This window comes from Pseudonaja textilis, chromosome 7 (assembly GCF_049901715.1).
Source record: "Pseudonaja textilis isolate UNSWEBS1 chromosome 7, rPseTex1.2, whole genome shotgun sequence".
Taxonomy (NCBI): Eukaryota; Metazoa; Chordata; class Lepidosauria; order Squamata; family Elapidae; genus Pseudonaja; species Pseudonaja textilis.
In genome coordinates this window covers 23,943,026-23,956,940 of record NC_141996.1, presented here as the reverse complement: position 1 = coordinate 23,956,940, position 13,915 = coordinate 23,943,026, and the positions used below count along the sequence as shown (strand labels likewise).

Genomic DNA, 13,915 nt, shown 5'->3' with positions numbered 1-13,915 from the left:
AAAGCAATAGTACTAGGATTGACTTTCTGCTGGCTTTCCCATTCAGTTTCCTTCTGGGAAACTGTCAGAGAGTATTGGAAACCAACTTTCCTTCTCCCCCTCCCTGTCATTAACACAATTGAGATAGTCCAGAAATATTTCACAAGAAGAGTTCTCCGCTCCTCTACTCATTGCAGACTACCTTATGCCACCAGTCTTGAAGCTCTAGACCTAGAAAACCTAGAACTATGCTGCCTTCTGTCCAATCTAAATATAGTATATAAAATCATACATTGCAATGTCCAAATGAATACTTCAGCTTCAATCATAACAATACAAGAGCATACAATAGATACAAACTCAAGGTTAACTGCACCAAACTTAATTGCAGAAAATACTACTTCAGCAACAGAATGATCAATGTTTGGAATACTCTACCTGACTCTGTGGTTACTTCCCCAAACCCCAAAAACTTCAACCTTAGATTGTCTACTATTGACCTCACCTCCTTCCTAAGAGGCCTATAGGGGGCGTGCATAAGCGCACCAATCGTGCCTACCATCTCTGTCCTATTGTTTATTTTTATTTTTCTTATAAGTATCCATCCCATGTATTCAAAACTATGTTTATTTTTATGCCTGTATCTTGTAAGCTATTGACAAATCAAATCAAATAAATAAATAAAATAAATAAACATTATTCTTTTCCCTCCATCTCTCCCTTCAATTCTTATCGGCTTCCCCTTTTATTTTGCTTATGGGAAACTGGCAGTGAGAAAGTCAACAAAAAAATTCTAATTCCAAGGCAGACAGGTGAGTGGCAGCTGATGTGTAGGGGAGGGCAAAGGGTATGCAACAGATGTAGCAAAGGTTGGGGAGGAAGTAACAGTGGCAAATGTGGGTCAGAGAGGATCCATTGGAATGCCTGAGAAGTACAATATGAGTCAAGAAGGGAACACAGAGGCAGTGTAGTTGAGAAATATGTTTAGGTATCATAGGTGTGGGTGTGGGTGTGAGAGAGAAGTGTCACGTAGATCACGAAGGAGGTCTGGGAATCCTTGACAGTTTGCAAGAGGTATTGCGAAGGTCAGGGACAGCATGTGAGGAGATGTGCATCAGAAAGGGTGCATGAGGATGCAACATATGACAGGGAAGGCACATGGGAATTCTTTCTTCATGTTCCTCCTTTCCTTCTTATTTCTCCCTCCCTCCCTCCTTTCCTTCTTTCCCTCCTTCCTTCCTATTTCTCCCTTCCTCCTGCCATTCCCCATCTCCTTCCCCTTCCCTTCCTACTAGGAAAATAAGTGGCTGCTGCTGGGTTGGGAAAGGAACAAGGGATTATGAGAGTGGTTGGGAAACTGCCATTGAGCATTTAAAATTGATGTGACTGCAGCAGCAGCCTTACTTTAGCAGCAGCCTGAAGCAGGCACAACTTTCACAAATTTTATCCCCTTAGGATTTGTAATCATATATTTTGGAATAATTATATAAATTAGCCCATTTGAAGTACCTTAGTTCAAAAACATTTGCCCTATGATTCACTGTTTCAACCAAATAAAATAATAGAGTTTTAGTAGTATGCACAGTAGATAGGAAGATACACAAGTCTGAGAGGCATATTTATCAACAGATTTAATCAAGAAATGAGGTGGTAAATCCAGATTTCATTGCTGTTTTCTTGATTCACTACCAGTTTCCTACGAAGAGGGAACCCAGAACTTTCATCTTCTTTGGATTTACTTGTCTCAGAGCCAAGTAGCAAGTTCAAAGTCAGAGATTATAAGAATATATCCCAAATAATCTGGATGTCACTTACTTGCCTACCCATTATTATGGAATATGGAGATATAATCTAAAAATTAACTGAAAAAAACCTTCATAAAGTTGTTTGTACATAAAAAAGGTAATTATTAAAGAGCCATGGTGACACAGTGGTTAGAATGCAGTACTGCAGGCTACTTCTGCTAACTGCCAGTTCCTGCAATTTGCAGTTCAAATCTCACCAGGCTCAAAGTTGACTCAGCCTTCCATCCTTCCACAGTCAGTAAAATGAGGACCCAGATTGTTGGGGGCAATAGGCTGACTCTGTAAATTGCTTTGAGAGGGCTGGAAAGGACTGCAAAGTGGTATATAAGTCTAAGTGCTATTGCTATTTATATGGCTTTTAAAATTCTCTTTGGTTGTTTCTAATGTTATTTAAATGGCTGTTGCTTAATCTTTTCTGACAAAACTTCTTACTTGAAAAATAAAAATTTGGGAACAGAAATAATAAATAATTAAACATGAACAAATGTCTTCCTTATCATATTATTAGAAAAGTAAGAGGTTGCCACTGCTTACCTCCAACTGGAATTATTCAAAGTGGAATAATTTTAAAAAGCACACAATTAATCTTATTTTATTCCATTTAATAATATGGCTTGATGTGTTTCTGAAATTCATTATATCTGTTCAATAAATTGAATATTTCAGTAGAAAAAATGTTCAATACACCACATTATAAAATACACTCTAAATCAGAAGTCTCCAAACTTGACAACTTTAAGACTTGTGGACTTCAACTCCCAGAATTCCTTAGCCAGAGTTGAAGTCCACAAGTCTTAAAGTTGCCAAGTTTGAGGACCCCTGCTCTAAATAATGATAACCATGAATAAAAGAATCTAGTTCAAGAACTAATGTGAAACAATGTTCTCTGGTAATGCTTCTGAAAACATGTATTTTAAATACTTTAGACAGCTTCTAATAAAGCTCCTCGCATCCCTGACTGACCTGATATATACTGTATCACCAAGATCTAGCTGGCACAGAGGAAAGTTTTACCCTCTTTGAAAAGTTCCCATTCAGGTTTTGGATGAAGCATCAGCATATAGAATCATAGAATTGCTTTAAGGGAAAAGAGTAAGAGCTGCTCCCAAGGCAACAGTCATATAAAAAGGGACTGCCTTCAGGGCAAGAATGCAACATGAATAAACTTGGGAAAATTCCTCCCTAATTCAATAAAGATAAAGAGAGGGAAGGAGAAAGTGTTTTCATGCTTGCAGGATTCTATCCCTATAGGTTTACAATAAAAGAATTGCTGTCTTACATGGCACTGGTTTCCTAGTCTAATCGTTCTTCCAGGATTGACATAGGTGAAGCCCCAGGATTGGCTGTTCTCATCTAAAATACTCTTAAAGCCTCTAGAGGTGTTGTCTGCAGATTACTAGATAGGAGAACTTATTTGTAATATTGGACTCCAGCAATCATTTGGGATTGTTGCCTAGTGTGGGAAACAATTATTAAAAAGCTAAACTAAGACCATTTTAGAAGGAAAGTTAGTACTTTGTCATTAAACACAAGTGAGAAAGTCATATAGGCAAATAAATAATTGGGGGAAACTGTTACGCTCCTGGCAACAGAGATAGTGTACCAATTAGAACAACGAGAAATCACATTAAGAAAATACAACCTCAAGATTTTAAGAATTAGGCACAAACTGGTTGTTTATATCAAAACTGGTTGTTTATAAACTGGTTGTTTATATCAAATTATAGGGCCCTGGCTGCGCTGAACACTCAATAATCTTGCCTTCTCAGTTAAATAAATTTTTGAACTCTGAATTATAGTATCTGACCATTTTGCTCTGAGAAAGGAACAAACCAGAGTGAAAAAAATTATCCCAACAGTAAAAATTTCCTTACCAAATCATTGGATTTTGTTTTTGTGTTAGGGAAGCAGTGATATGATTTGATTTTGAGGCACCTACCATCATTCCATTTCCATAGACTAATTACTCTGATTGCCTTGAAATGCTCTAGATCTGCTTTCTGCTACAAGAAGATAAGGCCGATTCTATTGTTATACCCGAGAGGACTGATGACACCAGATGGGTTTTTACAGGGCGGTTGGGTTAGTTCCTGAAGGTTCAGGTACACAAGTTGACTACACTCTTGGTTACCATCTGAAATGAGTCAGCAATTCAGACTTGGATTTGATTGCTTCTCTTTGTTCATGGAGTTCATGGCTGCTCTTGATTTACAGAAAAGCTTCAAGTGATGAAATGACAGAAAAGATGCCTACAGTGCTGATGAAATTGACAAAGAGTGACTTAACTAGGCTGGACAACTAGGTCACATCTTCATCCTTTCATCTTAGGGGACATGTCTGAGAAGAGGTTGCACTGCTAAAGAAGCTGTTTACAGTCTGATTTTAGAGTATAGGGCTGAAGCAACATTCATTGAAGTTGTGGATGACCTCTGGCAAGGGAAACATTGGGAATGGTGTATCATTCTTGATCAGTTGCGCCTTTCTAATAGCATCAATCGTGGTATGCTTTTGGACTGGCTCAGGGGATTGGGACTAGGGGAAGTATTTTGTGATGTCCCTCATAGTTCTGTTGTCTCCACACTCCTATTCAAAGTGGAATCCACAAGGTCATTAGGCAAAATGGGTCCAGCATCACCAATATGCTGTGATCCCAATTGTATATTTTTCCTTAGGCCATCCAAGTGATGCTGTTGGGATTCTTTTCTGGAGGCCATAGGGTTTTGAAGATTTAGTAGTTTGGGGTTTCAAAGTCCTCTGGATTCAGAGATTTTCCATATTTAGTTCTTGATTGAGCACTAGACAAAGCTAACCTAATTTGGAGGTCTTTCTGACTTTGAAGCTACCGTTCAACAAATAGGTGACAGACATTGTCAGGAGGACTTGCACAAATCTGTCTTGTTTACCAACTGAGCCTTTTTTGGATCAAGAGATCTTGCTCACTGTTATCCAGGCATTGATAATATCCTATATGGATTAATGCAATATGTTCCACATGAAGCTTACTTCGAAAAATACTCAGAAGCTGTGACTAGTCCACAAATGCAATAGCATGGGCTGTTATGGGTACATCTCATTGGATCCATCACACATGGTGTACATGTTACACCAGTGCTCTATGAGCTATATTGGTTCCCAGTAGGTCTCCAGGTCCAATTCAAGGTGTTGATTACCACAAAGAAAGCATTTCAAGGGCTTTATAATCCTCCAAGGACAGGGTTGGTTGCAGTTTTGTCCAGCCCACTAATCCAGAAGTTCAGGGGTGCTCCTGGTCCCATTTATTAAGCAGTACTTTCTGGCATAACCAGAGAAGTGTGCCTTAGATGTCATCCTGTGTAACATAAATCTCTGCCCCCAAAAAACTATTTTATAAATTATTCAGGACCTGGATATTCCTCTGGGAATGGGACCTGTAAATTGGATGAAGCTACAGTATTTTCTGATATGATTGGATTATAACATTTGAGTTGTATTGTCTTACTGTTGTTTGCTTTGTCTATGTTGCTTTGGTTTTTGTTCTTGTGTTCACTATCCAGAGTCATGATTACCAGGTGGGTGGCTATATAAATTGATTAAATGGATAAATAAAGTTACAAAGAAAGAAGTATTTTTGTGTATTTCAATTCAAGCCATTTAAGGCACTAAAAGATAAGAAGCAGGAGCTAAAATTAGGGTCATAAATTTAAACAAAGGAATCAATGTATTTCTTTAAGAGATGAGGTACTGTGGTTCATTCAGTTAGATTACTGGGAATTATAGCAGACAAGTTCTGAACTGAACAAATAGAGGCATCTTCAAGGGCAGCCTTATATATAATGCATTATAGTAATCCAATCAGGAGGTTACCAGAGCATGGTTCATGAAAGCTGAGATATACCTACCCAAGAATGCTTACAGTTGCTGAACTAACTTAAGCTGAAAAATATATCTACTTTCTTCTGCCAAGGCTAGCAGTACCTTCAGTAATAATGTTGAATCAATCCTATTATTATGAACCATGTGAAAATGAATAAACGCCAGTCTCCCAAACATAACTCAAAGCACCTTTATCATGTCAGAAATTGCTTTTAGAATCTTAGACAATACCTAGTATTTTATAATCCAGATAATTGTGCAAGAAATGCAACACTTTCCTTCATAGCAATGGCACGGGAAATAGAGCTGGATATTGATAATGTAGCAATGACATATCTCTTAAATTCTCAAATGCTTCAGCCATAGAAACAGAACTTCATTTAGTCCAACAACCTTAATTCAGTCATGATTCCATTAAAACTCTTCCCATGTACTTTGATATAATGCTCACTCTATTGATACAGAATGTGTAAATGGATGGGTGGGTAAAAGGATAGAGAGATCGATAAACAGATGGATATAGGAAATATTTGATTTTATCTTGTAAAATTAAAAATTCAAATTATGATTCAAACATAAAATGTTTTTGCTTTGCTTTGTTTTGTTTTTGGCATTAGAAAGCAACTTGGAAAAATCTTATTTGCTTCAATATATATTTTCGATCCCAGTGCTTTCCAGCCAAACATAAATATATTTCACTGACATCTTCAAATTACAGGGAGTACTAGAAAACATTAGACAAAATCTGATCTGACAAACTATTTCAGACTTCTGCAACAATAAATTTCCTATTACACAGATTACTTGAGATATCCAGTTAATTTCAGTGAAATAGTTCTAAGCTCTTTAAAATATGAACATGTTCATAAATGAAAAGGAGTATTCAAATATTCAAATCCAATCTATAACCTGACAATGTATGCTATCTGAAGTTTCCATCATCCATTCAAATGAATATTCATATACTGTACATAGTATCATAGTAATCCATTCTTGAGAAATAATTATTTTTATAAATAATATTTAGTTTATTCAAGGAAAGTTAAATTCAAAACATCGAAGTATTAAAAAAGAAAAGAAAAAACACAAGAAAAAGTGTCTTAAAAAAAGAAAGTGTCTTAAAGAAAGACTAACATCCTTCCTAGTTGGATGTTGATTAATATAATATGACGATATTAATTCCCATCCCTTACAAAGCAGGCCAAAAGAATTTTAAACTACTCAACTACTAAATCTGTTTACAAATTGTTAGCCTGTCATCTACATACTATATCAATAACAAAATAGTTAACAGGAAAAATAAGAAGAATAGTATATAAATACAATATATAAGAATACTAAAAATTATTATTAATAATTTAAGAAATAATAATGTAAGAAAGACAAGATTGAAATTCAAAACTTCAGCAACTTCTACATGGAATCACCTTTAAAGCTGTAAAGTCTCCAACCAGAGAAACAAAAGGTCAATATATCTATACCAAATAACCGCTCCTGTCCACTCTGTCTGAGTGATCAAAAAGGCTAATTTGAAATACAAAGTAAAGCAACCCAAACCAGAGACTTTTCAAAGCTATTGTGTTTCTGGGACATTCTTTTCTCCCTCTTGAAATCAATTTCCCCACAAATCTTCTTCCATGTGTGTATGAGTGAGTGAGTGTATGTGTGATGCACCATGTGTGTGATGCACTTTACAATCTCTCTAGCACATATCTGCCCAAATAACAAGTAATGTACATATATCACAAAGCAAGAGCCCAACTATAGCAGCAATGCTCATTCCCTGTAAAAGAATTGTGACTGGTCAACATTCCCACATTTAAAAAGCAAATAAAAATTCCTGACAGTTCAATATTCCACTGTAACGACTATCTTTTCTTACAATCAAAGCCAAAATGGATATGGAAGTATACTGCCTGGCAACCAGATTGTAAAGAAATATCTCTGTCACAAACTTGCTGAAACATTTAGATTGAGTACATTGTTGCCTCTGATTACATCATGCCTGGGTTCATTCCTGAGGTATATAGATTGTCCATAAGACAATCCATAAGCATTTAAGACCTGAATTTTCATTCATGAGGATGAGACTGATATGGGGAGACTTCTTGTTTGTAAGGAAAATTTAACTGTAATGCCAGGTCTTTTTGTTTTTTATTTTTACTGTAGATAGGTAATGGTTTTATTTTGGGATTTTGAGCTTCCCAGAGTATAGTTCAAGATGGGCAGCTGTCTAAATCCTTTAAATAAATAAACAGGCACATCCTTCAACATTTGTTATTAAGAGGTATTTTCAAGGGTAGAACTTTAGGTACAAATGTAGAATGAATGCTCAGGTGATAACTTGATCTACTCTAGAAATTTTCTATTTTATAAGAGCCCAACTAACTATGTATGTTCACTTTTCCTAAGAAATGCATACTTGAAAAATAATTGTGAAAATATGTTTTGGACTTTATATAAAATCTTTCATTAAAGCAGACCACTTTTTATGGATCTCTGCATAGAAGTCTGAAAAAAGATGGGGTGCTTTAATTAATAGCACTCTTTATTTCATAACCAGTGTGATATTCTTCCCAAACATTTTGAAATATGTATTCCTAACATCTTATTGTACATCTAATGAGGACAACTAAAAAGTAAATTTCAATAGCAGTCAGAGTTATTTACTAAACTTAGAGTGTCTCATTCCAATGTAAAATATTTATTTAGTTAAAGTAATATAATTAGATGCTATTAATTACAATGATTTCATTCTACTAATACTAGTTTTCATTTGCTGGCTTTTGAATTTTTAAGTTAATTGTCATTTAAAGCTATGAAGAGCAAACTTCACAAACATTGCTTCAGCATATCATGTTTACTCAAGCAATTCACATAATAGCAGTTAATTTAGTTTACTAAGAAAAAAATCAAAATAAAAATGACCAATGTAAGCGCTTTAAAAAATGGGCATTTATTCATAAATATTAAATAATGTAGTTAAATTTCTATGAACTATTCACATTTCACTTTGTAACCATTTACAGTAGCAGCAAAAAAGTAAAATCTAACTCGAGCTTAATTTCAAGTGACTTCACAATTTATCTGGCAATGATATGGAAGTGAGTTGCCATTTCATTCTTTAATTTATAGTATAGCCTAAGCGGTCTACTATTTTATGAATGGTCTACTACTTAAGCAAGGGTGCCAAACTCAAATGCATCGTATGATGTATCACGACATTTTTTGCCTTTGCAGAGCCAGGGTGGGTGTAGCCTGTGCGTGAAGCATCAAGCCCATGGACTGCCAGTTTGACACCCCTGACTTAAGGACTAATGAAGTTCAATCTTGCTAAGATTTTGAGCCCTTAATAGGTTAGCCAATATTGTCACCTGATGCAGAGTCTATTTTTAACAAACACTGACATTTATAGGAAATAGGTTTGGAAATGTCTAATATTAATTCCTTTACTTTTAATTCCATGAGAAACACTTCATTTTTCAGTTTTGATAGCACTGAAAGAAACCAACTTTACTGAAAGATACAGAATGGGTTCTCACATTATGTAAAGTCTAATATGATTTAGATTTAGACTTAGTGTGTAGTCAGCATTATATTATAATGATCATACATCACAGCTTAATTTTATTATAACCCAGAAAATGTGTGGGTGAATAAACCATGGTTCGTCAAACTATTGTGAAATGTGGTTATGAGCAAAAATTTTGTAATCCAAATATGAAACAAGTGATTTTTGAAACAAGTGAATTTGAGTTATTTTTATTAAAATATCCATCATATACCATTTATACTACCATTTATATTTTCTTTAATATATCATGAAAAAAATGACAAAACATGGTATGCGAGGGGGGGGAAAACCACTCAATATATTTATCACATATTATACAAAATTATGAGAATTTCCAACAATAAGTTTTCCTGACAAATACCTACCAGACAGTTGTTTCCACTTGACTGTCATGAAGTTGCCTATTGTCTAATTGAGCAAAAAGAGGAAAAAGAACTTGGATTCCTCCTATTGAATGAATTGCACTGTGGATAGAATGTGTCACAATCGCTTTCACATCCTGCATTTAAAAAAAGAAGAAGCATTGGGCTCATTCAAGGTCAAATATGTGCTACTCAGTGGGAATATAATCCACCTGAAGTTTATCTTCTTTAGATTCATTTCTTCAAGTTAATTAAGACTGGATTGTTTCTATTCTAACAGTTAACAGAAACCGAAACTGATTTCAGTTGTAATAAATAATTAAGGCTGCCATTTCATCAGTAATACAGGAAATTACCATTACTAAAACCAAGAACATGAATTCACTGTTTATAATAAATAAATTACAGACTAAAGATAATAATCTTAACAGTATGGGCTGCATACATCAACAATTTGTAAAAATTATTGTTCAAGATACATTTAAATTTTAGTAGCTTTCAAATACAGATTTATGTGGCATTCATAGAACAATGAAAAATTGTAAATAATAAATCTATTGTTATACAAACCTGAAGCATAAGCGCATGGGGAGAATGTACAAAAATTGAAGGGTTTTCCTTTGGTGAAGATTCAAGGCATAGTTGAGCATCTGTAGCCTTAGCATTGTAGGTGAAAGCAATACTACTTGCAAGTTTCCCATCATACAGAACTTGCTTATGGTGTTCAGCAAGGTGAATATCACTTTCAGATTTAAATTTGAAAGTACTCTGCAGAAGAAAAGAAGAATGTTAAAGCAGCCAGTCACTTCTTATATAACATGGAAGGACAAACAATAATGCCATAATAAATAATCAAGATATGGCCACTTCATTGCATATTAATAAAATCAAGCATACTCTTTGCCCTTTGCAAAGACCTAAAACATTCTTACTAAAGAATAACAAAAATTTAAAAATATATTTTATTTATTGAGATAACAGTTTCAAAAAAGCTAGCTGATTTATAATATGCACTATGAAGGAATATGCCATATTTTTTTGCTCCCTAAGATGCACCTGACCATAAGAAGCACCTAGGTTTAGAGGAGGAAAACAAGAAAAAAAAATGTCAGGAGGAGCCTGCAATCCTATTGACTCCTGCACTGCGGAAAAGAGACAGAAGAAATAGGCAAAGACAAAGACAGAAGAGGCAGGGTTCAGCACTGCAAAAGGACCCCGCTGCCATGGCCCACCTGCTATTTACCAAAGGACCAGCACCTATGCAAAAACATTTCCACCCAATTTGGGGGAAGGAGGTGTGTCTTATGGAGTGAAAAATACGATAGGTACTTAAATTTCTGATATTAACACAAATTATGTAACTGAAAATCTAGTATACTATAAGTTCCCACTATTTTAATAGTATATATTACAAGAATCTCCAAGAAATTGAAAACTATTATATGAATTTGATGCATTTTTGTAAGCAGAGAAAGGCCAAGAAGAACATAGAGTTACTCTCACAGATGCAAATAAGTTAATTGTTGGCAACGAGAAGGCATTCCAACCAATGCCACATCAAATAAAGCATTTGTAAATACTGCCATGAGAATTGCATAACAGATTATATTAGAGTTAGTAGATAAGAGCTTATTTCAATATGTAAGAGTGAATCTTACAACAATATTTCTTTTAAAAGTATTTACAATTTTTGGGGGGAAATGAATATATCATAGAGTCTAATACAATGCAACCTTTTAAAAAATCAATATTCAATTCATTTCCTTTATGATGGCTATTTGTTAGAATTGCTTTAGTATAATGGATTTATATAAATAGACACACACATGCACACAGTATATTTAAAAGCATATTCTATAAAGTGAGAATTATAATTTAAAGTCTAAATAAAAAGAGTCAAAACAACACCATCAAGAGAGTTCATTATAATTTAATGCAGCAAGTTTTTTTCCTAAACTAGAATTATAATAAAATATTACCTTGTATCCAGGTCCTAACTGATGTACAGCAAAAATCTGTGCTGGATTAAGAGCTTCAGTGAATACATACACTGCTCCAAGTTGACCACAGAAAACCCTATTTGCATCAGCAGTTTCAGATGATCCCAAAAAACATTTGTCATAGCTCTGTATAAAAGAAGAACAAGTGAATTAGATAATAAAATACATAGAAAAGCATAGAAAAAGATGCACATCACATTAAATCCACATTCATTAAAATTTGTGGGTAATGACAATATGAATATGTAACATTAAGGAGAAATACAACCATCCACATCCTATATTCAAAAAGAAAGTGACACAGATGAAGGCAAAATATTAGAAAATTCTTTGTTAACATAATTAAAATGATCAATCTGTTGGCATATTAGAAGATGAAAGTTTTTGCAATATACTACTTGCACATCATCCAGTCTGAAACTGCTATAAAGCTACAACCTCTTATTGTGTGACATTATTAAAAACCAAGAAGTCTGTGAATAAACACGTCAGGGAACTAGCAGAAAGATGTACATTTCACTTTGAATCTGATTCACTACTGTCAATACATATATTTATAGATATTATTTGTGAGATTTATGACTCAGTCTTTCCAGTGATTTATTTTCTTTAAGCAGTCAAAGCCCTTTTCTCCAAGTTATATAGGAGCAATTTGTGAGCAAAATGAAACTATGTTTTTAAACAATAGCATGGACTGGGAAAATGGTACCCAAGAAGATATTCCTTTCCAAGTGCTGTTGCTTTTAAAAAATAGGAATCCTCTAAGATAGTTTAGAAAATAATAAAATATCACAGGGCTCCAATAAATATGTGTAATTTAACATAGAAAAGAGATAGACCACTAACCAATCTGTTCCCAGCTGTATTATTTTTTTTTTAAAAAAAGTTCCTGGGACAATCAATCTCTTGTATTTCTTTGTCTGCAGTTTCTAGAAAGGATATATATTTATGAATATTTAAAAACTTGGCTCTTGGATAGGTTGCTGGTGTATCTATTTGATAGATATTGGTTTGTTTGGGCCATAGTCTATCTTTTCTCTGATATGCAAAGTCCTTTTTATTTTGTTTTTTTTAATTTTATTTGTTAGGCTTTCTAGATACATTTTTGTAATGCCTCCCAGAGTCAGCTTTGAATTGGGATGGCCTTATAAATCAAAAGTTTAAATAAGCAGAAAATAAATAAATACATTTTCTGTATATATTTATAAACATAAAAATCTTTTGAACACATACATCATTTGTATTCACATGCCAAGCCATGTCCCCATAGGATACTAGCTGTCCATTAACGTAACAACGAATTTCACTATTTCTCCAGCGATTGTAGATGTGCACAATGCTGATCATGTACCACTAAAAAGAAAGGCAAAATATATGAAGCATCACAGTTTAAACACTTTTAACAATTACACTGATAACTGAAAATATAAAAAATTTGCAATCTTTAATAATAAAAATTAAGGAACACAGTGAAAAAATAGGACTAAAATTAAATATTAAGAGATAATATTAATTATTTAATGTATTTAATTAATGGCAACAGGTAGAATATCCATCCTTAGAATTGGCAATGAAGATATTGAAGAGTGGATTTTAGGATCAATCATTAGCAGTAAAGAAATAGGCAGTCAAGAAATACATTGCAGACTACAACGCAGTACCAGAGCAGGAAGGTCTTGAAAAATTTAGATACTGCAAAGTTTCTATATCTGCAAAGATGAGAATCCTGTAAGCACAGGTATTCCCTGTGACACTTTATGGAACTGAAAGTTAGATTGAAGAAATAGGATAGGAAGAATATTGACTCTTTTCAACTTTGGTTGAAGACTCATGAAAGCACCATGGGCAGCCAAAACAACAAATAAAAGCATAAATCACTTGAGGCATAAATAACCAGAGTCATATCTTATTTCAGACACATTATGCAAAGATCCATTATGCAAAGACTTAATACTAGAAAAAGTTGAGGAAAAACGAAGAACTGATGACCAGAAGCAGGGGGATGAATTCAGTCACAATGGTGATAAGATGCACTGTTGGAAGACCTGAAAAATCAGCTTTTGGACAGATCATCATGGTGAAAATCTATCTACATGATTACTAACAACTGAATGACTTGAGGACAATGAATCAGTATAAAATATTGAAACTTTAAAATCTCAATAAAAATTCAAAAATGCAAACAAAAACATAGAAACAAAATTTCAAAACTATTTTCATTTTCTTCTAATCTGAAATATACAAATGAGTAACATTTTTCACGAAGTAATTAAAATTTCTGAATAAATATAGTGAGACCAACTAGAGTGTGAATCAGTGGTGGGATTCAAATTTTTTTCCTAC

At 34.1% G+C, this 13,915-nt stretch overlaps 1 protein-coding gene across 1 annotated transcript in view; it reads right to left on the bottom strand.

The window, feature by feature from the left end:
- NBEA (neurobeachin) overlaps window positions 1–13,915 on the bottom strand; it is a 166,210-nt gene that overhangs the window by 121,703 nt on the left and 30,592 nt on the right. Inside the window, exons 7-10 of the mRNA XM_087937881.1 lie at window positions 12,806–12,925; window positions 11,552–11,698; window positions 10,143–10,340; window positions 9,576–9,709 (exon numbers count right to left, since the gene is read on the bottom strand). Coding sequence (XP_087794007.1) covers window positions 9,576–9,709; window positions 10,143–10,340; window positions 11,552–11,698; window positions 12,806–12,925 — 599 coding nt within the window. The remainder of the gene's footprint in view (window positions 1–9,575; window positions 9,710–10,142; window positions 10,341–11,551; window positions 11,699–12,805; window positions 12,926–13,915) is intronic.